The sequence below is a fragment of the Cheilinus undulatus genome, linkage group 4 (assembly GCF_018320785.1).
Source record: "Cheilinus undulatus linkage group 4, ASM1832078v1, whole genome shotgun sequence".
NCBI lineage: Eukaryota > Metazoa > Chordata > Actinopteri > Labriformes > Labridae > Cheilinus > Cheilinus undulatus.
In genome coordinates this window covers 40,166,811-40,192,752 of record NC_054868.1, presented here as the reverse complement: position 1 = coordinate 40,192,752, position 25,942 = coordinate 40,166,811, and the positions used below count along the sequence as shown (strand labels likewise).

The 25,942-nt window shown below is 39.8% G+C and overlaps 1 protein-coding gene across 1 annotated transcript in view; it reads left to right on the top strand.

Annotated features, from left to right (window-relative positions):
* Nucleotides 1–253: 253 nt before the first annotated feature.
* Nucleotides 254–25,942, top strand: part of nr3c2 (nuclear receptor subfamily 3, group C, member 2) — a 145,586-nt gene continuing 119,897 nt past the window's right edge. Inside the window, exons 1-2 of the mRNA XM_041784606.1 lie at nt 254–629; nt 2,178–3,998. Coding sequence (XP_041640540.1) covers nt 2,197–3,998 — 1,802 coding nt within the window. The 5' untranslated portion in view covers nt 254–629; nt 2,178–2,196. The remainder of the gene's footprint in view (nt 630–2,177; nt 3,999–25,942) is intronic.

The following is a 25,942-nucleotide window of genomic DNA, read 5'->3' as shown; positions in this document are numbered from 1 at the left end:
GAGGGAGGACAACTCGAAGGGAAAAGGGTAGAAGGAAAAACTTTCAGGAAACGGTGAGAGTAAAATGAAGGAAACAGGCTCGCGCAGTTATCCTGAGATTTGAGTTCAAACACACCGCACTGAGCGCGCTGCCCTATTTCCAGGCGGCTCTGTCTACCTGCGCCGAGCCCCTCCCCTCTCTCTCCCCTCGCTGCCTCCCCTCCTCCTCCTCCTCCTCGGAGTTTGTGTTGCACTCGTTGCAGTAGGAGGAGGGTCCATGTGCACAGAATGACGTCGCTCTGACTTCAAGTCCTAACGACTCCTTCGTTTGTTTTAATACTCTTTTTATCCGGGGCCCTGAATCGGTAATCTGCGAAATTGCGGCCATAATGTGAGATGATCTGCGGCTGTCGTCCGACCCGTCGCTGTGGTTCGTCCTGTCAGGAGCAGCGGCTCGCTGTGGAGGATTAATACGCAGTTCTCCACTGTGTCTAAGCTGTCAAACTGAAAACTATGTATTGGGAAGAGTAGACGGGACACATTTGTTGATATTTATTCACTTTGCTTTACGTGTCTTCTTTTTTTACCCTCTGGATTATTTCGCTGCCCAGCAACACGGCCACCTGACAACTCTGAATGTCGTAATTAAGGTAAGGAGAGGACTAGCTTGCTGTTTGACAGCACATTTTAATTTCGCGCTGGCCCTGGGATAATAATGAAAGCAAACTCCTTACTGTTCACTCGGATAGAAGTGCATACAAGCCTGCAGCCGCGGACTATTTGCTGTGGGAGAGAAATAAAACAACTTTCAACCGGGACCGTTAGTCGACATTAAAGTCAGCATGAAGTTAGCTACTTTTTATATGTACAAAAACAGGCACAAACATTTCATTCATATTCTCAGTGGGATATATTTTATGTTACTCCACGCACCTGTCAAGAAGTACTGACAAGTAGCGATTGCTGTCAAATTTCTCATGAAAATGTGACTTAAATATTTTCTGTGGTCTCATTCAGCACTCAGCCTCTCATGTAACTCAAAAAACCGTCAGAGAGGTGACTTTACGCTGTGTAAAATAACTTCAGCAACAACATAACATGCTTAAACCGTCTTTTTGAATTTATTCTGCGCAAACGCAAAATGGAGAGAGAGTTGCATGGTGAACAGAGACAGGACGAGCACTGTAGGAGCCAAAGGGGCGTTCAAAGATGACAAATCATTGTGTTTATTACCCTTGTGTGGTTAAAGTTCTGCAAATAATGTGCAAGAATTATTTTGGAGCCAACCTGAATAACTTTAATTCACATATTTCGCTGCTTTAGAGCAGCAAACCCATCATGTTGTGCACCGTTGCATGCAAGATTAATATTGAAATGTCAATTTAAGCGGGACGTTTTGCAACTAGTAAAGTCAAATGGTAAATTAATATCACTTATTATGTTGCTTTTGCACATGACACCGCCGCTCTAGCTCCTAAATCAACATTTCAAGTTGTGTCGCAGCTCTGTTGTGGCTGCAAGAGCAATAACTATTGAGTGATAGCTTTCCAGCCAATCCACGCATGGCCTGGCAAAGCTGGCGGATTTCAGGCTGAGCTGACCAATAGATGCGCAGCAGAGGTGGGAATTTAAACCCAGACGACGTCACGTAGCTACATTAACCCTTGCAGTGTAGTTTTCCTCAAGTTATCAGACTGTATGTCTCATATAGTGCGGCGATAAGGAGCCCTATCTGTGAGACAGAGAGAGGAAGTACTGTACAGACTTTCTTTGGACTTTCTCCAGATTAAACATATTGTTAACACGGCATAGTTTTTGTGTTTGGTTTGGCACTCTTTATAAGTAGGCCATTATATTATCAAAATTAGTAAAATTTGTGCTACTTGAATATTCTCTCTACTTCTTTACAGCTTTTTCCTTTACTTATCAAGCTTCTACCCTATGAATAAACCTCAAGAATATCTAACGCCAACTTCACATTATTTACACCCTCGATTTTTGGCTTTTTTGCACATTCCTTAAATTTGTAATTTAGTCACACATAAGACTTGTAATCTTTGCCAGAAGGTAAACATCCTCAGGTAACTGTTGCTAAACCATTATTAGCCCTATTTAACCAATGCCTGTTGTGTGCAGTTTTCACACAATGAACAGGACTGTGAACTCATTGTTTTCTTTAATTTCTTTTCCTTTGATAGGTGAATCGATGAGCCAGCAATGGAGACCAAAAGATACCAAAGTTTCTTTGATGGAAGCAACACAGAGAACAAATGGTCACAGGTCCCTGGCAGCATGGAGCACTGCTGCAGCACAGAGGATTCAGGTCTGACCAGCAGCGATATCCTGATGGACATAGTCAATGTGAGCTGCCCTGCTGGAAGCCCGGCCACTGACTGCAAAGACAACAACACAAAGAAGCAGGAGCAGTCAATGCTGCGGCTCAGCCAAAACCAGCCATTTGTTCTCCCACACTTCAACAACTCCCTCCATAGTCATAAGCAGGAAATGGACTCTAAGGAGCTTTCCAAGACGGTGGCTGAGTCAATGGGCTTGTACATGAATGCAGCCAGGGAGGCGGACTTTGCCTTCAGCCAGCACGGGGGCGGCACTATCCCTGGGAAGATGTATCCATCGTGTGGACGGCCTCAAGAGGAGACCCAGTGTGGTTCCACTAAGAGCCCCAAGTTAAAGCCATTTGGTTTCCCGCAGCCAAGCACCACTCCCAGAGAATGCCCCACCGGGACTCAGATTAGCTCAGCTTCAATGCTGGCTTCATCTCTGTCCTGCAGCCCCCAGACCTCCAGCTCTATCTCCAGCCCCGGCAACAACATGGTGTCATCGACCACCAGCCCCCCTACATGCTTTGGACCAGTGTGCTCGTCTGTTAATAGTCCTGTCAGCCAGACGCCTTGCGCCACAACTCTGGCCAACATCAAGCGCAGGAATTCAGCCACATGTAGCCCAGTGGAGTCCAGCACAGTGGGCTCACCGCCGCTAACCAGCCCACTTAATATCATGAGGTCGCCCATGTCCAGCCCGCAAAGCATGAGCAGCGTGCGATCCCCTCCGTCCTGCAGCACCACCTGCAATATCAGGTCATCCGTCTCCAGCCCTACAGCTGGCGGCTGCACCAGTACAGCAAATAACTGCAGCCAAGTAAGGCCGTCCATCTCCAGTCCAGTTACAGGGGGCAACATGGCGGTTAGCAGCCCACAGAACCCCAGCTCAGCTGGGTTTCCCGTGTCCAGCCCTGCTGGCGGGCTTGGTTTGGTGCAGAACGACACCAACAGCCCTGACGCAGCCGGTCTGACCAGAGACACGGACTTCAAGCACTTTGAATTCCCTAAAGTAGAGATGGTAGACGGGGAGGTGTTCAACGTGGGCTTAGACCAGATGGGCATGGTTAAGTACATTAAGAACGAGCCTGGAACGGACTTTAGAAGCATGTGTTTGGGCAGCTCCAAATGTAATGCAAGTAGCACACCTTTTATCACACAGATTAAGAGTGAGCCAAACAATAATGAGGGATGTATGAACCAACAACCATATGGTGAGCCGTCACCGAATCTCGGTCTCTTTCCTGCTTCTGAGACCACCTATTTGTCCCTGAGGAATAACATTGATGAGTACAGTCTTTCTGGTATCTTAGGACCCCCTGTCTCGTCCATGAACGGGACCTATGAGCCCGAAGTGTTCTCCAACAATGTCCTGTCCAAAGGGGTTAAGCAGGAGTCCACTGATGGCAGCTATTACCAAGAGAACAACAGCATGCCAACATCGGCCATTGTTGGAGTTAATTCCGGCGGACATTCATTCCATTACCAGATTGGAGCGCAAGGAACAATGGCTTTCACACGGCATGATGTGAGGGACCAGTCTAACCCTTTGTTGAATCTTATTTCACCCGTAACGGCGCTAATGGAGTCATGGAAATCTCGGCCGGGCATGTCACAGGGATCACTGTCAGGAAGAGGTGAAGGATACCCGGGTCAGAACTGCATCACAGATAGCATGTCAAGGTAAGCAGACTTCTCTGAGGTGGTTTCCTGGCTGGCTTAAAACCGATGCTTTCTAAGTCAAACACTGAAAAGAGACACTCTCTTTTTTATTTTTCCCAAATTATACTTTTTAATCTCTCTCTACCTGTGAAAAACTTTTCTGTGTGGAGGATCAGATAGATAGAGGGCCATTTTGTTACAGCGGGACTCGAATTTCACAGGGGATTTAGGGCGTTTACTTTGAATGGTACAAAAATAAAAACAACAGCAGGGCTTGGGAAAGGCAGCGGGATGCTGGCCGGGGGAGCAGGAATTAAAGGACGGGGTCCAGGTCATTGTTAAAGTAGCATGTGATCACAACATCATCTCTGCTAGCACTGCCCTGTGCTCCACAGTAACACAGAGGCAAAGTTTACCTCTTATCAGACTCCTGTGTTTGTACGCACACCAACTAAATTTATTGGGCCGTTATCAGAAGGTCCGGTGAAGACCTTGTGTAATGCAAATGTCTGTTTTTATGGGCCTCGAGCCATTGGCAGCATCATAAATTATGAATGATTGATCGCATGCTTTTTTTTTTTTTGTTGGCCAAACTGATGAAATAAACAGTTGCTTTTGTGAGGGTGGGGGCTGAGACTAAACAAACACGCTCTGGAGGAGAAAAAAATCTATAAGAGCCGCCAATCTGGCAGAGTGGAACTTTGACACAGTTGTTTGGCTTCAGCTGTATGCTGGTGTCCTAGATGCATGAGAAGCTGAGGGAACTAAATCGACACCAGGATTAATAACAAGGAATAATAAAACTACAATTAAGACCATGAAACACTTGGTGGCATTGTTGGAAATACAGAAGTACGTATGTTCAAATAACAAAGAGATGAGCGGCTGTTTATTACAATAAGAAAAGCTTGTGTTGCTGTTTGAATGTGATAGGACTTTTATGCATTTCTTGAGTATTAACAGTCCATTGGTGTTCTTATAAAGTACAGTTCCATCAAGTTTTAATGCATAGGATGTAATAAAATCACAGTTTTTATAAGCTGGTGCAAAGCGGGTTTAAAAGAAGTAGTAAACGACTTCCTGTTTACTTGCATGGCTGTTAGAGAAGTACAGTGTTTGAGCTGCTGCTGCTGGGATGTTGATTTACGTGGCGCCAATTTATTTGACCGTAACTCTATGATGACAATATTAGGCAGACTTTAGGTTGTGATGCTGCACAGAATCCCCAAATAGAGTTGTACTAATACAATTATTTCCTGGTAGGATCTGTAGAAACAAACCTGTGCTATTTTTGGTTATTTTTGCAGGAGGCAAGTTTGTGTATACAATATGAAACATGCAAGTTTTTTGTATTGCTTTGCTGTAATGAGCTAATGCATCTATGAGAATTTTTTTTAAAAAACATTTTAAAATTGAATTAACTTCAGTATGTTGTTGCGAGATACATGATCTGACACAGTCGAGATAATTTCTACTATCCTAATTTTCTTTAAAAACACATGTCATTGTGATATTCTTCTTTATCAAACAGAAAACACACATACTAAGCACTATAATTGTGTTTGTACATGCTTCATCTCTCCCTCAGGCTTGACCTGATTATCTTATCATCTGTATATGTTTTATCTCCTCTTTTAAGTGTTTATTCAGTTTTATACGCACACAACAAGCTCATCAAGACAGCAGATACTCCGTCTCTGTGTCTGTGTGCGCGTGTGTTATAACAAGACTCGAGGAGACTGATACAGCCCCGTTACCTTGGAGGCGACCCATATGGCAAGAGCCAAAGCGATGTTGACGGGATCACTGCCACCTTGGTCCTAATGAGATCCAGCTTAGCCCTAATGTCAGACAGGGTGACAGTAAGAGGTGGGCCACATGGCAGGCAGCCAGCCGGGCAGGCAGACAAACACAAACACATAGCTACATACATATAGACATACAATTATTGCACACAAACATAGTATGTAGAAATATCTTCAGCAACTTCTCAGGGGTTGCTGTCCACTTTGAGTGTCCTCTTACACCGTTTGTATTGTATTGATTGACAGCTATACTTAGACATAAACACGGGCAGATTGTACCCACCCTGTATTCTGAAAGTGCACTGCAGGATATCTGTGGCATTGTCGAGCTTTGGACCGACTACACTGCACTCAGGCCCGATATTTCATAGGCAAAAATGTTACGTAACCATTAAAAAGCACAACTAAAACTCTTTGATCCGCTGAAGCCTTGGATGACAGAGTGTAAAATCCCTCGGCTCTTTTTTTTCTCACTTTGGTTTCCTCTGTAAATGGTTTTAATTAAAAATGGCTGCTCATCTGAGCAGTCTGGATTACTTTGTGCAGAAACGTTTTAACTCAGATTCACAAGAGAGGAGGAAGGAGAGAAATTAGTCGTACTAACTAGAATTGTTGTATTTATGTGATGTTTGGTTTAAACTTAACGCCTTGACAAACTCGCAGTCCAGAACAGAGCATTGTTGTTTCTAATGAGTTTCCTTCTTTTTTTTTAATTACAGTAAAGTTTCTGTCTTTATTATTAAAGGAAAGAAAAGGAGATGTACTATAGTTTGTTTATGAAAGAATTCTGCTTGGTATGAAAAATATAAATATGGAAATTACGATAAAATGACCTACATTAGTGTGCTGGATTATGCACGCTCGCTGCCTAAATCTCAAAATCTCTTTTCACCCTATTTAGGGCGTTTTTCTGCTGGTTTTCACAGTAATGTTCAACCAAATAGAATTAATCTAAAACTTGTCAGCTTTGACCTAATAATTGCATAACCTGACAAATGGTACGCACTGAAAATAGAAACCAACCGTGTGTTTTTTTTTTTTTTCATTTAGATAAGCTCTCATTAAAATTTTCAGGCTTTTCTTATAGCTTTAAGAGAAGTGGCGCCTTACGATACAGTCTGACCTTTTTCCCTGCAGCCAGTTTCTGCAGATCCACCGAGTGCCCATCATGAGGAAGCTGCAGATAGGAGCGGGCAGAAAGCTTTGCACTGGACTCTGGCCAACTCTCAATGTTCTGCAGAGGGATGAAAAGGCATACTCCTGAGAGCACACTAATAAGGCTTTAATTGTATGTTCCTCCACTAAATTAATGGATGGAAATGATTTGATTAATTCAGACACTGCTGGATACTAATATCCAATTAAAGCCCAACACCAGGCATGCACAGGGGCTCCCAGTGCATTATGGGTTCCTAACTATAAAGCTGCTTGTGTTGGGGTTGTGAAAGGAAGGCGCAGGAGAAAGTGTTGGGGAATGATGATGGCAGAGAGGTTATTTTATATTGCACGAACACGTATGAATTCTTTGCATTCTTGCATATACTAGGGCTAAGTAATACTGCATTTTCTAGTGCTAGAATTCTCTGTCCTGTCTTCTTGATGCTGTCGATGACTTCCTTAGACTCATAGAGATGCTGACATTTGTAATGTGTGCTATTTATTCAAAGTTTTCGTCTATCATAGTGGTGATATTCCTGTTAATGCTTTCAGAGCAGTTTTTTGATTTCTTTCCTCCTGTGATCACACATTGTCCAGCCCTCTGACAGCAGCATCTACAAAAACACAAGAAAAAGAGCAGGAAAACTTAAATCAACTTGTTGCTTCTTATTCTGTTACATAAATGTTATCAATGATTTCTAGTGACATTCAGAGATACTTTGTCCACACAGCCCAGTGAGCGAAACTTCTAATTAAATGAAAGCTCACTGTCTAGGTACTCATTCAACCAGGTCATGGTTATCCCAAAGCTTTACCCAAAAGGGACAACTGAAGAGGGAGTAGGATAAAACTTAACCAAGCCCAATTGCTCCTTTTGGATCAAACTTTAAAGCCTCACAGTGTTGAACAGCTTTGGAGTCACATACTGCATAGCACACCTGCCGCTTTAAACAGCGGGTATGTCTGCAGCATTAACAAGCTGAATATGTGGCCACATTATTAATGAGCATCAGAGCGAGGTGCTGCTGATAGCAGAAATGCACTTGCTTAAGATTGGCCTTGTGTAATTGAATGTCTGCCTCGAGAGTCACACCAGTGTATCTGTGAAGGCAGCAGTGTCATCTTCAGTCTAAACCAAGTGGCAACCTCCCATCCTGAAAAATAAAGCCAATGCAGATGTGCAAAAAATTGCAATACAGCGAGTGTCCACTTGAGGCTTGCTGCAGGAATGCCGGAAGTCCCGTCTGAACACCTGTTTAAAGCCGGTTTTATGCTAGAAATAAACTAGTTTACAGCCTGGTTCAAAAAACCAAACATGTCTCATTAGCTAATGTCCTCATGTGCTGTCACTGTACAGGGGGTGAATTTTTTTTGTACCACAATGGTTAGATTATATTGAGGATAAACCTCACTGTAGACTGATTGGTGCATCTTGTCTGATTGACAGCTCAACAAGCAGAAGTTTCGTTTCTGTCAACCAAAATGCTAGCTAAGGAAATCGAGTTTAGTGGGTGGGCTGTTAGGTTTCAGTTGAGACTGCGATTTCAATAGCCCACCACAGATTGGCTTCAAAAGCAGTTTGAGTCCACCTATTGTAAGCAGACGGCTGATGTCACACAGGGGTTTTCCAATTCTTTTTACAGTCTATGGTCCAAACGTTCCTACATGCAAGGTCACAGAGACTGTATGCACAGTGTTCTGTTCTCCGACTATTGACAGTTGGGATGCACAACATTACTGGCATGACATGCCAATATTAACCTTCCTATTGACAGATATAAAACATTTCTCCTGGTATTCACAACTGAGATATCAGAGGTAAAAATCAGCCTTATGTATGAATATGTTTGTGGAATTTTTTGGCTGGACAAACAGGCTTACATCAGCTGAAGTGTTTTTCTTTGTCTTTCCTTATGCCTTAACTTTGAAGTGTCTTTTAAGGACTGGAATTTTGGTTTGAACTACATTTACATTTGGTATTGCTATTGTATCAGCTAAAATGAATTCATCCATTTATCATGTCTCTCTACTGATGGTAATCAGATGGACCTATGTTGTAGATAAGTCAGAACAACACAAACTGGCAGCACAGTGTGCTTCAGGTCAAATGACTTAAGGCATTTGCACACTGAAAGGCCACATAATTTGCATCTTCAAAAAGAAATTAGATCTCATGTTGTGCTAATCATGTTTGTACGCTTATGCCAAAACTTTCATTATTATTTTTTCTGGAACAGGTTTGATTTTTTGCGTTTTTTTTTTTTCACATCATTCCAAGTCTTTAGATGGGTGATTGACTTATCAGGGCAGCACCTGAAACCTCACTTTAAACACTGGGCTTTACCTGTGTATTATGTCAATATCAACCATAGTACATAACAGATAAAGGCACAAGTGTGTACTCACAACCACCTAAGGGAGACTGGATAAAAAAATTGCTCTCCAAGATCTCAATCAGGATGGGTGGACCCAGTGGGATTTTTAAGTTGTTGCAGAGCCACAGGCTCATCCTTACTGCTTATTTTCATTGCAGTCCAACAGAACTGCTCGAATTTTTGCACTGAAAACAAATAAAATGCAGCAGACTCAGTGTGCAAGGTGCGTACCTTTTTTTTTTTCAGATACGTTATTAAAAAAAAAAAAGAAAAATAATGTACTCAGTGTGCAAAGACCCTAACAATGCACTTCATGCTACATATGTGTGTAACGTGCTTGAATCACTTGACAATCATGATTGAAAATCGATATATCATTCAGCCCTGTGCTCTCAGAAATTTAATATATAGTCATAACTGAATGTAGAGTACTGTTCATCAGCGCTACATTTTATCAGATGGACATACACAGTGAAACTGTTAATTACAACATCTTTTTCAAGTTTTACTCTTTAAAGTAACTCTTTTTATCTCAGTGAAAACAGTTACCAACTCATGTGCGGTAGCTTTGGAAAAATATCAGACCTTTTCTTTACTTCCCTCTTTTGTGGATTAAACCTGTTGACAGTAAGTCAAGTGCAGACCTGACAGCTGTGACACGTGACTCATTTTCTGTAGGATTCATTTTTAATTAACAGATATCTTGAGCAATGTTAAAAAAGATTTCATCCTTCCATTCCTCTTGTTGAATTATGTTATGACCAGTGCACACACTGATAAAAATAATGCAGCGTGGAGGTTAAGACCTCTCTGTACTTAATGAATAAATTGGGGTCAGCCGGTTGAGGGTTAAAGTCGTCATGTGCTTGGTAAAGAGTACATTCTTTTAACTCTGACTGCAGAACTGTAGACACTTTTCTAAAGAAAATATGTATTTATTATTGAATTTTTTTCACGTCAATATGCGTTTCTAAAGAGCTTTTTTTTTCATTAATTCAGGCTGTGTGCAAGTTTGAGGACATTGGGTGAAGAAGGTCGTGCTTTTCAGTGTGATTAAAACCCTGTAAAAGAATTGACAGTCCACTGAAGCATTCTGGGAAAAGTTTATTTCAGCCAAGAAACATTTGAAAATATTTAATTTATTTACAGAGAAGTACATTATGTTGTCTCAGTATACGATAGCCTACAGTGCAAGTGTGTGCCCTAAATAAATTACATGTGGGCCAGATGATGTCAAACCTTTGCCAACGTGATATTAGCAACATAATTTTGAAGGAAAAGCCATGGAAAATGGAAAATAAATGACTTTGAATGAGTCAATAAGCACAAGACCGCTCTCATATACCTACCTGAACATTGTTAAAATGATCAAAGAGTAACTTTTTTGTAGTAGATGTGACTCAAATGGTCTGAAACAGTGAGAATATCTTTAATCAGCCTTTCAGTGCAGCAGTCCAGTCCAACATGTAGAGATGGAAATCGGCTTGTGCCCCCAAGCAGAAAGCAGCCATGTTTTCACATCAAGCACAAGAATAGACAGCCAGAGCTAAAGTTGTAGCATTCATGAAACAGTTTCAAGAAATTCTTGAAATCCTACTTTGAATAAAACAATTTTTACTCCCAAGGAAGTACCTTATGCACCTGAGCCCCTGTTTATTCTTAAATCAATTTCTTTACATATAAAGTAGACTGGTTATGTGTGCATGGCAGCAAAAAAAAAAAAAAACGGTTCACGTTAACAGACATAAAATGAGTAAAACACCTGAATGGAAAAGAAAATATTAATACATTGATCCCACATGGATGCAGTTCTTCTCTGTCTTCTGGGCAGCCAGTCACTGGTTGGTGTGGGTGGATTGGAGGTTTTGCAGAGCGGAGCAGAGTGCTGAGGCAGTATTAGTAAGAGATGGTGGATTTCTACTGTCTGCTCTCCTTAAAATATCAGAATTTATCCTTAAAAATGAGTGCTGGGAGTTGAATCTCTGTGTGAGGTGTTTTCACCTCGACTGCAAGGTAAAAACTTGGTAGTGTACCAGAGAAGGCCTTGATTTTTTTGGAAAGGGTAAATCGTTCTGCACCATTTGGATCATGCTGATATTATATCTGACGCTGCTAATAGAATTTTATAGTCTTAAATTGAGATGTTGGGGATCTAATTTTGTCTTGGCTAAGCTGCTTCACAAATTGTTATCGAATTAAACCATTGACTTCCTCTTTTTGTCACACAGACACTGATGGGACTCGTGTCTGACTCATTAGCAAACTGATTTAACAACTAATTTAATGAAGGGTTGCCAGTTTTGGTATCAACTTTATTGTAATGATTCATTTCCACAACTAAAGATAAAGTCAATAAAGAAAGTGTAAAAAGACGGTCTTATTCAAACAAGATGTCACTTGTTGCCTGGATGATACTGATAGAACAAAACTGGACAAAGATTTACAGTTAAGATTACAGCAGAGATTACAAAATTAACTACTGATCATTTGCAGGGACACTTGACACGCAATAACACAAAACAGGATACTTTGTTCATTATTGTGTTTTTATTGCTTTTTTCTTTTTACAATTTTATAACTTTTATAGACATAAAAATGATGTTTATTCATGAATATACCTTATTTCACGTCACTGATGAAAAAAAATACATTTTCATGATCATTATGTTAAATATATGTAAGTCTTTTTAAGATGAAGGTTTTATAGTTGCTAATAAAAAGCATTTTTCATAAAAAGTGACTTTGGTATTATCTAACAAACATTTTAAATCTCTTGAATTAAAGAGAGATTACTGCATCCACTGGTTATAATGGAGTATGAAGGGGAGCTAGTTGCCTTAATAGCCTTGTCTGCCTGCCCCATGTGCTGAGGATGTTGTTCTCAACAAAGGCCCAGGTTAAAACCTGTTACATGGCTCTTATTCTGCACATAGTCTCTCCAACCCCAGTCTTCAACTATATCAGGGGTGTCAAACTCAGTCAAGGCAGAAGCTGGATTCTGAATTTAGGTCCAACCTTTGAGCCAGGGTCAACCTATTATAAACTTTCAATCTCATATCACCAGTAATGAATTATAGGAAAAACACTCATTACTGGTGATACATGATTTTGAGATTAAAAAGTCAAAGTTGTAGGTTTAAAGCCTCAAACTCTGAGATTAAAAAGTCAAGCTTATCAGTAAAAAGGTCAAAACACGAATTAAAAGTCGAAGTCATGTTTTATAATGGTCAAAATATTAGATAAAAGTCAAAATCATGAGTTTTAAAGCTCAAAATATGCGCTATAAGTTTGAATTGTGAGTCTAAGAGATCAAGGTATGGACTGAAAAGTCAAAATTAGTTCAAAAGGTTAAATTATGAGTTAAATTTAAAATTTTGAATCCAAAAAGTCAAAATATGATTTAAAAGTCAGAATTATGGGTTGAAAAGTCAAAATATTAAGTAAAAAGTACAAATACTAAGTTAAGTTGTAATTGAGAGGTGCAAAATTGAAAGGAAAAGTTAAAACACAAATTAATTTCTTTTCCCACATTTCTGACTTTTTTTCTAATCATTTGTACTCTTTTCAAATCTTTATGACTTAACAGGGATATTTGAAATCGTCAGGGTTCTGCAGACCTCAGAACAGTGGGTCAGTTATAAAAAATATATATGATCTTGTGGGCTGAGTAAAACTGTACCATGGGCCGGATTTGGCCCCCTTGGCCCTGAGTTTGACACCACTGGACCATATCCACTGTCCTACAACAAAGACATAAAAGCTGAAAAAATAAGTCTTTTAAAAGGAATAATGTATTTTATTAGTTGCTTTGAATTTTCCCTCTTTTATATTCATTTGAAAGTTATGATTCTTTAAGAATTTAAATAAGCATTTAGAATATATTCACTTTATTAAAAGAACAAATATTACTATGTATTTGAGCTGCACAATTAAATGGTATTTAACTGTGGTTACAATATTGGCTTCCCCGTAATCACAGAAACATGATTGATGGCATTTATTCATCTTGATGACATGTTCTTCACCTGTAGAAAACTAGAACTTTTCCTCTATTGGCAATAATTCAAGAAATATATTAGCTTATTTTTATCAAAGGTGCAGTGAGAAAAATTGGAGAATATAAGTAACATCTAACAGTCAGATTCTAGATTTCAGTGCTCACTTCCAGTGGTAATCGTTGAGACCCATGGGATTTAAAAAAAAAAAAAAGTTCCTGTTATTCACTCCCTACAATGGTCCAGTGCAAACATGCAAGATTCAAAAATCCCTTAATATTTGTATTATGTGCCATTTGTACAGAATTTGTTTTGCTAAATGCTACCAGACTAAATATTACGTACTGCACCTTTAAGTGAAGTATTTGTTCTCTATTCTCTGCCTTACACAATTTTTTCTTAACTGACTTAAATCTGCTTATTTTACTTCCCTTGAGTTCTCTTCAAAATGGAAAACACAAATAATCTGAATTGATAAATGGGATTTCATTATTGAACAAAATAATTGTAGTTATGTTTTTGGCCAGAAAAGTGCAGACCTACTGGGTTTTATTATATTTGCTTTTTAAAGCTCTTAACTTTTGGTTTGTGTTGATTCTGGTGCTGCTGCACAATGCTGCAGTGGTCAGTGCTGTTGCCTTATAGGAGGAAGGTTCCTGGTTTGATTCCTGGTTAGACAGGGCCTTTCTATGGGGAGTTTGTATCTTCTCCCTGCACAGTTGTGGGTACTCCGCCTTCCTCCCACAAACCAAAGACGTGCTCGTTAAGTTAAATGATGGCTTTAAATTGTCTGTACACAGCAAAACTGGAGAATAGAAATCTCAGTGTTTAACATTTTAGAGTTTATCTCTCAAAGTGTAATTTCAACTCTATTCTGGGTCAAATTGCCTTCAGTATTGGAGGGAATTGACAGTGTTCAGTATTTGTCCAACTCTGTAGCGAGTGAGCTGATCTAAGCTCTGCCCACTGCTATTTCAAATCTGGGGGCAGAGTTTTCCCATCATGCCCTTGGTCAGAGTGTTTAGCTGTGTTTTAGATGTGCTTAGATGTCACTCGTTGTACAGTGATCACTGCGATTCCTTCGCTCATGTTTCTGGTGGACTGTTGTTGTTTTTGAAGTTAGACACTTCTGCACCATGAGTGAAGTTATCCACTGTGTTACTGACTTCCCGCCTGTGGATGGTGACCTGATCCTCATCAGTAGTTGCAACATTTTTCTCTTTGCTCTCTCCTCACCAGAAAAGACCCAACTTTCCTTAAGTGTCGTACATGAATTGGCGTTCCTATTAATGAAAAAAAACATTGAAATGTGACAATTATTAAAATTATAAATACTTCAAATTTACACCCAAAGTCAAAGAAAGTAACACTGTTATGTTAAAATTTTTCTTTTAGCAATATTCCCATTTTTTTAGTTATTAATTCCAGAAAAAAGTACACCTTACAGTGTTAATATGAGGATAACACTTAAATAGTTAAAAAGGATCAATTGAGAGAGTAAACTTTTGACACTACAAATAAGTTTTAAGCTAATGTCACACTGGTTTGTGTTAAGATGAGTCAATTTTAGCTCCAAAAAGAGTCAATAATGACTCATAATTAAGCTACACATTAAAGTACAACTCTACAAAAGAGTCAAATCAACTCTCTGTGGTGTGGCTTCATACAGACACTGTAAACGTGTCAGTTTTAACTTTGACAGTGTTCATTTGACTACATAGATTTTGCTGTGAATGTCACTGCATGTCAGCTCTGTGATTGATTGGCAGTCAATCCAGGGTGTACATCACCTCTCCCTCAATGACAGCTTGGATTGGCTCCAGCCCTCCCTGACCCTGAATTGGAGAGGCGGTATAGATTATGGATGGATGAATTGATGATTTTGGCGCCCCCTATTAATAAAGGGTTACGTTTTATTTTAATGCTGATCTTGACCTGACCCTGTGTAATAATTTTTGTACTGTTTAAAGTAAAAAAAAAACAAACAAAAAAAAAGTTAGTCTCTACAGTAGGCTCTCAACCACCTCATATGATACCTACCACCTAGCAGTTTTTTTCAGGCCTTAAAAAAATTACAAAATAAAAATTATTCCTCTTTATGCAGATGACATTGTTTGCTTTTTTGAGCTCAAGGCATCAGTACTGATTTCATTTTGTTTCTAAGCCATCCAAAAGTTACTCACGGGAGCTTTAATACTGCACGTTTTTCTGATTATTTCTATCATCTTTATTAAAATAGCATTGAAGAATGAAACAGTGGTGCATATAGGATTGAAGGAGCTTCGTTTCCTTATGTGGGCGGTGGTGGAGACCAAAAACAGAGCAAGAAGTTTTGTATAAAGGCATTTTTAGTTTATAAGGTCACCACAATAACTTAATAAGGTGATAATATAACAGTTATGTGTTTACTGCTTGTTCCTCTGACCAAAAAAATCTATCTATGGGGGAAAAGTGAAGGTTACTGTTTAAGTGTTTCGAAGAAAATCTCACCACTATCATCATTTTGGTTTCAAGGGCGATTTTGGTTTTGCTTTATGAGATCGTTTGAATACCACGAAACTCTGTCAAATGTCATATTCAGTTCATTGTTTTCATTCCTGCTGGGACTACTGTAAAGCTTCAGCAAATCTGGATTTAGCTGCACGTTTTTTTATGCTGTTTCAGGCATTTGACGTAAATTCCCACCTTATGTATCGTGTTTTACCACAAAGGTAAAGGAGCCAGTGCTTCTCTCCAGCTTTATGAATGGATGCTTCTTACCTTGTGCTACTACAGTGTGGGAGTAAATGCCTGCAGTGGATGTGATCTTTTTAAAGGAACCACGATGATACTGTGTGGCACAATGATCGGAAGGAGAAAAAAACATTTAAAGTCTCCACTCCACTCCGCCCACGCAAAGCCACACAGCCGTACACATGCACACAACGCGAAGGCCAAAGACGACGACAACAACAGCATACATTCTAGGCCGGACTTGACACCCCAATAAAAAGTGTGGTTACTGCCGGCCTGGGCTTCTGGGATTTGAATGCTAGTCGTGTCCTCATTTAAACTTTCCTCCTGAAGCGCGGCCTGGTGACAGAGGGCCAGATTTCCACCAGGCCGGTGCTGTAGAAGCAGATCTATTCGCTACTACCTACCGCTGACATTCCCTTCTGTTGTTGAGGTCATTAAAAAAAAGGGCAGAAAAAGGAGGCGGAAACTGAATACCAGAGCTGCAACAAAGCATAGTGCACGCTTCTGTTTGGTGATGAATGCCCTGATTTTTATAGCATGCTGCTGGGGGAAATACTGTAGCTGAATCACAGGCATTTGTTTACCTTGCATGAAAGTATGCTAAAAAATCTCCTACAAGTGGGCTTAAAAATGGCCAAAGTCATTGCTTTGTTGCATGGTTTTGTGTGGCGGAGACGCACCGTCATGCAAGATAATAAAGCGACATGCTGGTACTAGTAATACAGAGTGACTACAAGGAATTATGCACATATTAAATCACAAATTACAGAGATTAAGTAGTTGTAAGAGCCTACATCAGTCTTGCCATAAATAAAAAAAAGGAGTGTTTGTTGAACTAAATGCAGGCAGATGTCTAATTCATTGGTTGGACATTATTCATTCAGAGCTATAAAAAGTCAATGAGATCTATATTTTATTCTTCGGTTGATGCAGAGAGAGAAGCCATCCCCGGCTCTCTCTGCGAATTATTGTCTTCCTCTTGTATCCTGATATACTTGACTGAGCAAACAAGGCATGTCTTTATCATTCATGTTTAATTAGAGTTTGCCCGAGTGTTCATGCCAAAGTGCTTACGTTTAAAACCCCACTGTTTGTCTTGTCAGTTCCTCCATGGAAAGGATGCCATAAAGGAAGACGCTTCAAAAAATGTTAATTGTTCAGCTTGAAAGGTTCCCAAAGTAGGTCATGCATAGTTGGCTCAAATAAAGTGAAGGGCGTGTATGTGTGTTGGAAACAGGGGGGTTATTCCGGGTCCTTTTACGTAACACTTTTTATTCTTTCGCAAACACACAAACATAGGCACACATAGACACATCCAGAAATACATTCATATCAGCAGGAGCCATGACTTAGAGAAGTGCAGGCCTGAATCGTGACTGAAAACATCCAGAAATCTATCCAGCACTTGTAAGAAATCATCTGTTTAAGCTTTGCCGGTGCTAAAATGTTTAAAATCTGACCAGATGTTGAACACTGAAAGACTGAATTATTTTGCTCCTATTATGTGTAGATCTCCATTTATTTGTCTTCTTATTCCAGGCTACCAACTCTCGTTTTTGCTTGATATATAGTTCAATCAGGAGAGACCTCATAACAATAATGAATTTTTAATGAAAGATCATGATGACTTCATGTACTTGAAGGGGTAGTGAGGCAAACGGCAAAAATAGGGTATGGCAAAAATTGGAGTCTAGACATCAGTGATGGTGTTGATGAGGGATGCAGGGTCAGATGAGTAGTAGACTCCTGAGGTGGCTCGGAGGAAAGGCTTATACATGCAGGATGAGATGAGCAGGAGACCTGTGGATCTTGACTAATGCTGATTACCTGAATGAAGGTAGCTGGGGTGGAGGAGAGTTGCAGCGTCTGCACTGAAATGACAGACTGTGAAGAGAGAATGACAGATTTAAAATATAACAGGTGCATGATGATTGGACGAACAAGGTTGGGGCAGAATCTGATTAGCTTAGTTCTTAGTAGAGTGAACGCCCTTAATCAGCTGATCACAGCAGGAAGGAGGAAAGAATGGAAGAAGTGGTGACTAATGAATGAGTAGAAACTTCCTGTTGGAATTCCCACTGAGCTCTATTTAATTTCTCAAGATATTCAAGAAAACATCATATCTTATTTCATCATTACAGGAAACCAGCATTTTGATCCTGATAAACTGATTGTAGGATGTTAATTTCTAGCAAAGTAAGGATTCAGAAGTCAATTGCAATTCTTTGAATATTTGTTTAATCCCCCACACCTTACTGTTTTTGTGGGAATGTGTGGCCATACATTCTGTTTTGCATTTTTGATGTCAGGCACTGATGTTGGATGAGAAGGCGTGGCTTGCAATCTCATGCTTGAGTGGGTTGAGGTCAGGGCTCTGTGTGGGCCAGTCAAGTTCTTCCACAGCAAACTCATCACTTTCACGACAGGCTCCACTGATAGTGAACAACAATAAGTGCAGCCTAGCTTACGTTATGTAGTTGACTCGTTGGGGGCCATGCACTACTACAACATCCTGTGTCTCCTTGCTCTGATTGGCCCATAACAAATGAGACAGGCCCATTGCCCAATGAACCCTCCAGTCTTTGTTTTCTTTGAAAGATTTTTCCTTCTCAAACACCATCTATGGGGTGTTGCCCAGAAGGATGTGAAACATGTCGAAAGCCTTGGATATATCAGGTTACCATCACAAGCAGCACAAATCATGAAAGAGATTCAGCAGCAGAATGACAGCTTCCAGTAGCAGTTTACACTTCCATATGTAGCAGTCTTTGAAGTAATGTCCAGTGTTTCCACGTTAGCGTAAATTATGTTGTAGATGTCACAGTGACTCTGTTATGGGGGCCCCAAAAACCAAACACAGACCATTACAACCATAAAAGTTAGATTTTTTGGCGTATGTGTAATGTAGTGTAAGAACTCAGAATTTGTCATTTCTTCAACAAACATAGACATTTCAGTGCTAAAATCTACATAATGTTCCTTTAAATCCTAAGATTGGGATTAGAATGTATATCCACTGAATTACTGTATGTATTAAAATATCATTAACCCAAAAAAGCAGCTGGTAAAAGTTTAGTGTGAGAGACATCAAGTTGAAACTCTCAGCAGTTCTACATCATAAATAAGCTGTATTGTCAGAAGCTTTATTCAACGGAAAACTGTTTGCTGTTCCGCACATGCTTTTGAATGAAGAGGCAATTTAAAAGCAAGCTCAATTTAGATAGTGCTATCTGTTAATTTATTTTGCTTTATAATTAAAAAACTATCTCAGAAACAACATCTACTGTAGGCAGTGGAGCAAACAGATGCATTAAAGGAAAAACAAACAAACAAACAAAATGAAATATTATCAGTACGTTAGAGCACTGAAGTTAACTCATCTTAAGCAGAGTAATCCCTTTATATGGCTGGCCTGAATTTGGTTGATGCCACCCTGTTTAAAAAGGGAGCAAAGTCCTGATTTATTAAGACTTTAAAGATTAATTTCCTGTGATGGGAGGTCTATATCTGCTATTTTCACCCATAGTCACTTAGCAGGCCACATAATAAAATAATATAATACTTACAAAGTAGAAGATAAATGATATAACGTGATATTCTAAGGTCAAAGAGCAGTTTTCCCACATGTTGCAAATATGAGTCCAGTAGCAAAGGTGTATTATCAAAGGTGAATATCAAACCGTAGATATTAGCCTAAACCTTTTTTCTAATGGGATAGCCCTCTATGGATTGTCACATAAAGGAAGTGAAGAAAAGCTTGCAGTGTAGTTCTTTGCCCCTCTTTTACAAAAGAAATGCTGACCGTTTATCTCTTCATGGTTACAAGTTTGCAGTACAACTAAACCTCGCCTGTGGCTAACACCTCTTCTTCAAATAATGCTGATTGGTCCGGTCATTCTCTGACCGGAAAAGAGTGTTTTAGCTTATAAATTTGCAAGATGGTTTCATCTTATTACAGAAATGGAGTCTAAACAGTGCTTTGGCTTTGCAAAGTTATTGTTGGAAAAACTACATCCCAGCCCCTGATGTTGTGGCCCCACTAGACATTTCCAGGTTAAGAAGAGATACGTTACTCAGCTACTTCTTGTTTCGATTTGAGGAGTCCCAAAAACTGCCCTCCATAAGGTGTATTACCAAACGAGATATATGGAAGGTTTGAGGGCCGCTTTAAAAAACACAAAGAGAAATTTATTTAACGTGGTATATATTATCCTTTATCGTGAAAAAAATATCCTTGCATGAGGTCACTTTTAAATAAGCCATAGCTATTGAATTAGATGTGTGCTTAAATGTAAGTATTGTGTATAAAAACGTCCTTAAAATCTAAATTTATACAGGTTTTGTTTTTGACTACCTCCGGGGACAGGGGGTAGTTGGTCTCTTTTATTTTGGGGGTCAGGCTGAAAAAGGAACCCCTCTACTAAACAGTACAGCACTGTTTTCATTCATAGATGAATTCCACATAATGAAGGAGAAAAGCTGTTAAAAGTTGCACTCCAGATAATGAGTAGCTCAGCATTAATGAGAAAGGCCACTTTTAACAGCTTTTCTCCCTCATTATGTGAAATTCATCCATGAAATGAAAACAGCAGTTTACTGTTTAGTACATACACCTGTTTAGTACATACACCTTATAGAGGGCAGTTTTAAAGGTGGTGTAATTTAAAGGACCTTTTGAAAAACAAGCAAAATAATTGGTGGCCTACAGAATTGGGCGTGTCTTGTTTCTCTGCTGAGGGAACAATTACTGGTTAATGATTGTCTTTTGTAAAGCATTTTTTTAATCCTTTAATGATCGTCACACAAACTTCCCATCAGTCAGAATCATGTATGTAACGTAACAGCAGCCCATGGCACACTGACCCAGCATGTTAAAAGGGGCGTCATGGATCAGTTGACAGCCCAAAGAAAAAAGATAATGTATCATCCTGAACCTGTTTGCAGGGATCAGGTCCTCGCCTGACACCCCACAGGGGTAAACGTGTTTGTCAGGAAGTGTAATATGATTTCTGTTTTCAGCAAAGGAAAGGAGAAAAATTATAATCAGAGGGATTTTTAAGGGTCAGCTTTCTCACATTACACACACTTACACATGGACATTTTTCCTCCGTTACCTCACGTTGTGTCGAGTCATGCTGTCAGTTTTGGCTTTGCTTTTCAAGGTTTCAAGATGCCTGTCTCAGAGTTCTGCTTCCAATACAATAGGAGAGGAGGAAATTTTGTTTGTGGTGTTTAAAAAAATACAATTGATGTCTCCATTACTCTGGATAATCATTGTGAGCAGCTTTAGAAAATACTTTTAAGCCCCAGAAGAAAACTGTTGGCAGTGATTCCAGCAGATGACTTGAATGGAAGTAAACCACTGTTTTCCAGCACTGTATTGGAGTGGCAGTTGAAACTCTCAGAGAATGGCAGTGTTAGATGCTGAATTTCAATATATGTGCATTTTTTAACCCACTGAAATATGTCGGGAAAAATGTAGCTCAACGTATGATCCGTCACTCTTATATTATTCCCTAGGAATTGTAGAATTATTGCTTCTGGTCTTTCCAAAATTTTCCCAGCTTCTAAACAATACACTGAGGCATAGTTTTAATGAATGCCAGAATCAAAACACCCTGTTAGAATTTAAACATTCAGTTTTAATCTTTTTTACCTGCATTACAACTGTGACAGATTGTTGGTTCCCAGCCTGGGGTCTGGTCCCCCATAGGAGGGGCTGCAAAAGTGAGGCTTTATCAGCTCCAAAGTGGTCAAAATTAGTATAATTTAGTATAAAAACTGTAATAAGAAGGCTAATTATGACAGGAACGTTCCTTTTTTGTTTGGGTCAAGGGAGACTCAGCTTTCTGATAACAAGTAGAGGAGACTCCAAGTGACCACTGCAGTTATGGCGTTTTTTTATTGTTAGTTTATCTTTCTAAATTTTTTTGATTAAAAGGTTTTTTTGTTTATTTTCATAAAATGCCAGAAAACTGTCAAAGTTTTTACAAGCCTCCCCAAGTTTTTTCCAACCAGAATATATTCAACTTACTTTCATTGAGGCTGGAGATAACCACTTTATGGACAAAAGTATTTAGCCAAACCTTTTTATTATTGAAGTCCGGTGTTTGACTCAAGTGCATAAAATCAGGCTATGCAGTCTCTTGTGACACGAAGCAGGTTGTTCTTTTGGATATCCCACAGTCAGCTGTAAGCAATAATATTAGAAAGTGGAAGAGTTTAGGAACAACAACGATTCAGCCCCATAGGAGAAGACCACATAAGATCACAGAGCGGGGAGAACGACTGCTAAGGTGCATAGTGCGTAAAAGTCGCCAACGCTCTGCTGTTTGTAGAGATGAAGAGTTCTAGAATTCCACTGGCATTAATGTAAGCACAAAAACTGTGCAGCAGGGGTTTCCATGGCCAAGCAGCTGCATGCAAGCCTCACATCACCTTGTCCAATGCTAAGTACTGGATGGAGTGGTGTAAAGCACTCTGGAAACACTGGACTGTGGATCAGTGGAAACATGTTCTGTTCACGCTTCTCTGTTTTTGTCAGATGGGCGAGTCTGGGTTTGGTGGATGCAGGGAACGCTACCTGTCTGACTGCATTGTGCCAGCTGTGAAGTTTGGTGGATGTGGGATAATGGTCTGGGACTTTTCTTTTGGTTTGGGCTAGGCCCCTTATTTCCAGTGAAGGCCAATCTTAATGCTTCAGCATACCAAGACATTTTAGACAACGCTATGCTTCAAACTTTGTGGCAACAGTTTGGAGAAGACCCTTTCCTATTCCAACATGGCTGTGACCCAGTGCACAAAGTACTGCATATAATCTGAAGTCGTAGAACCAGGCCTGTCCGGGAAGTAATGATTAGATTTCTACTTGAAGACACAGTCAGACAGCTGATAGGCCATCATGATTGTATCCACTCAGTTCAGTCCACAGCTCTGTGAAGTACTTAGACCTCACTGTTCTCCCTGAAGAGTTTACTGTACCTGGCACTAACACACATTCCCCTCTTCACTGTCTGCTTTTTGTTTCTCTGCCTTCCTCTGACTCGGCTGCAGCTTCCCGATTCTCTCTGCTCTGACAGTCTGGAGTGTTTGTTTTGGTGGGGGGGGGGTGCTCTTAAACAGTAACACAACCTTCCCTGACTACTGGACCTTAAAGAAAGAGAGGGAAGCTGAAAAACACTGTAATGTGATGTCAAATTTTTCACATTACCAACTTGATTAATGCCAGTCTCCAAAGACAGGGCTTTTTGCGCTGGCAGCACCCACAATCTGAGTTTCAGAGCGCTTCTCACTCGCGTGTATTCTTGCTAATTTGACATCTGCTTTTCTCTCTTTCAACAATTGAAATTATTTTTTTAACTCTGTGTATTCAATGATAATTCACAAAGGATGCAAAGGAAGGTGCTGCAAATGTCCTGGCATTTGCAGCACCCTCAGACTGGAGTTACCCTCAACTGAAAAGTTAAATCAATATTTCCTTAGCCATTGTTTTGACTAAGCTGATATCAGAGTCCAACCCTTTCTCGACTTAGATTGATCAGTGAGAGAGAAGTAACACTGATGAGCTGTTTGGCATTGGTAGAGAAGATTTGACAAATATTTTGTGGGCGCAACTCCCATACTCAGCTCTGCTGCTCAGCCCACAAATGCATGTTCCTTACAAATGTGGCACCATTTAAAAGGGGAATAAACAGGCTTTCCAACGGTATAAGATTTATTGCCAAGAAGTATTGTTACAACAAAGAAACAATCGACCAGAGACAAAACACCAGCTAATGTTTCAGGCATTTTGAGCTCAAGACACTGAGTGCTAAAAATACTGGGCTACACTGGTTTTCTATTAAAGAAATGTTGGTTGAGAACAAAGGCCTTTAATCTCACGATCGTCAAAATAGACACAGGCATGCTAACAGACAACATTTGTTCTTTGTAGTTAGTTTCATTACAGTTACATTAAGATAACAATAAAGGACAGTAAATGTAGGTCATTATTCAGGTTTTTCCAGTGAGTTCCTGGCGTCTGGTGCCATAGTTGCACTTGATGGCTTAATTGCCTGCATTTCTTCTTCAAACACTAGAACCTGAGTCATCTAGTTGTTACACATGTTGATGAACTTTTATGATTCTCTTAGGTTTGACTCATTCACTTGGGAAAATTCACTGTAGAATGTTTTTTTAAGTCTTACCTTTATTGCTGCGTGTCAATGTGTTACTATCACAACATTTTTTCTCACTCAAGCATAGAGTGATGCCTTATTGACGGCTTTCTCCAGTTTTAAAGAATGTCTAATGGGTGTTATTGACCTTTTTATGAAAAGAACACTGTTTTCAACATGTTATTAGTAGAGAAACACGTAAACATTTGACTGAAAGTCAGCAGCTAACACGGTAACTCTTTTAACTGTAACACTTGGCAGAGCACCAGTCCTTATACATCAAAAACATCTGACAAAACTAAATATTTAGTGTACCATACATGACTGGCAGAGTACAAAACTGCACATGCCAACAGCTTTGTTTGTCATGAGTGTTTTATTAGAGCAGTTTCTTAGTTTCTGTATAAAGTATACTGGATGCACGTTATTATCCACATGATATCAGGAGGTATTAGCTTAAAAAGTTGATTATTGGTGTCAAAAGACATGAAAATGTCCGCCTACATTTACAACTGATACTTTGGCTATAAAAACTGCCTATATCAGCTGTAAATATTCTAATATAACAAATGAACAAATAAGTGGCATTTAGGCTGGACCGTCAGACCTACTTCAGCTGAAGTCTTTTTTCTGTTTTCATCATCATTCCTCACAGTTTAAAGCATGCTTAATGACTGAAATTTGATGATTTGTAAATAATGATACTTTAAATTGTGACTTTTAAGTTCTGAAGGTCTCAGATACATTTAAATATCGGTATCGACATCAGTATCAGTGAAAAGTAATTTTTCTAATATCGGCATATTGGATGTTGGTGAAAACCCAATATTGTGCATCCCTAAGGTATACAACATTCTTAGTGTTCAATATATATATTCTGTTTAATTAAAGCCAATTATGGCACATCCACTCACTTTATACAACACATTTACCTAGTGCTTGTGTGTGGCCATGGTCACCTTTGGACATTGACATGTAAAACTGTGTGTCATCTCTGTAGTTATGGTAATTTACTTTGTTTCTATGATCTAAGCAGGTGGAAGCATGTCGATGTTAAACGAAAGAGGCCCCAGGTTGAAGCCTTGGGGGACTCCACATATCAGGGCAGATTTAAATGTACGTATTGACATTAAATAGTCCCTCTCCTTATTTGCCACGTATGGCGTTAGTTCAGGCAGGCCATGGAGTCCAGTGCTGCCATTATTGAGATCAGCTGATCTTACGCTTGCCCTCGTCAGCTGATGGACAGCTGATTTGCTCTAAGCACGCTATTGGCTAGTCACTCTCATGCTTTCTTATTTAAACTGCTCTTACCTGGCCATGCACTTCTGCTCCCTCTGCAAGCTGCTCTTGCACCCCTCCTCCACCCCAGCTCCTCCTTCATTCTGCTTCTGACTTAATCAAGTCATTCTGCTGTCATTGATGTCTGGGGTTTTTGCTTCTTCTCCCCTTGACTCATGCTTTCCCTATCTGCACAGGAAGAGCAGGAACATGTGCTGTGCCTGCTTAATGCTTTCCACGTAGGCTCATGGAAGGGCAGGGGGATCCCAGAACAACCACACCGCAAAAAAATAAATAACAGCAATAAATTGGTAACTAATAACTGCTAATTAAGAAATATTTACAGCCACACGTCATGTGTATTTCTTGACAAAGTGGTCCTGACTGAATCTGTGTTTAAGTACATGTCATTAAACACTTTGACCAGAGCGGTCTCAGTGCTGTGATGTGGTTGAAAAC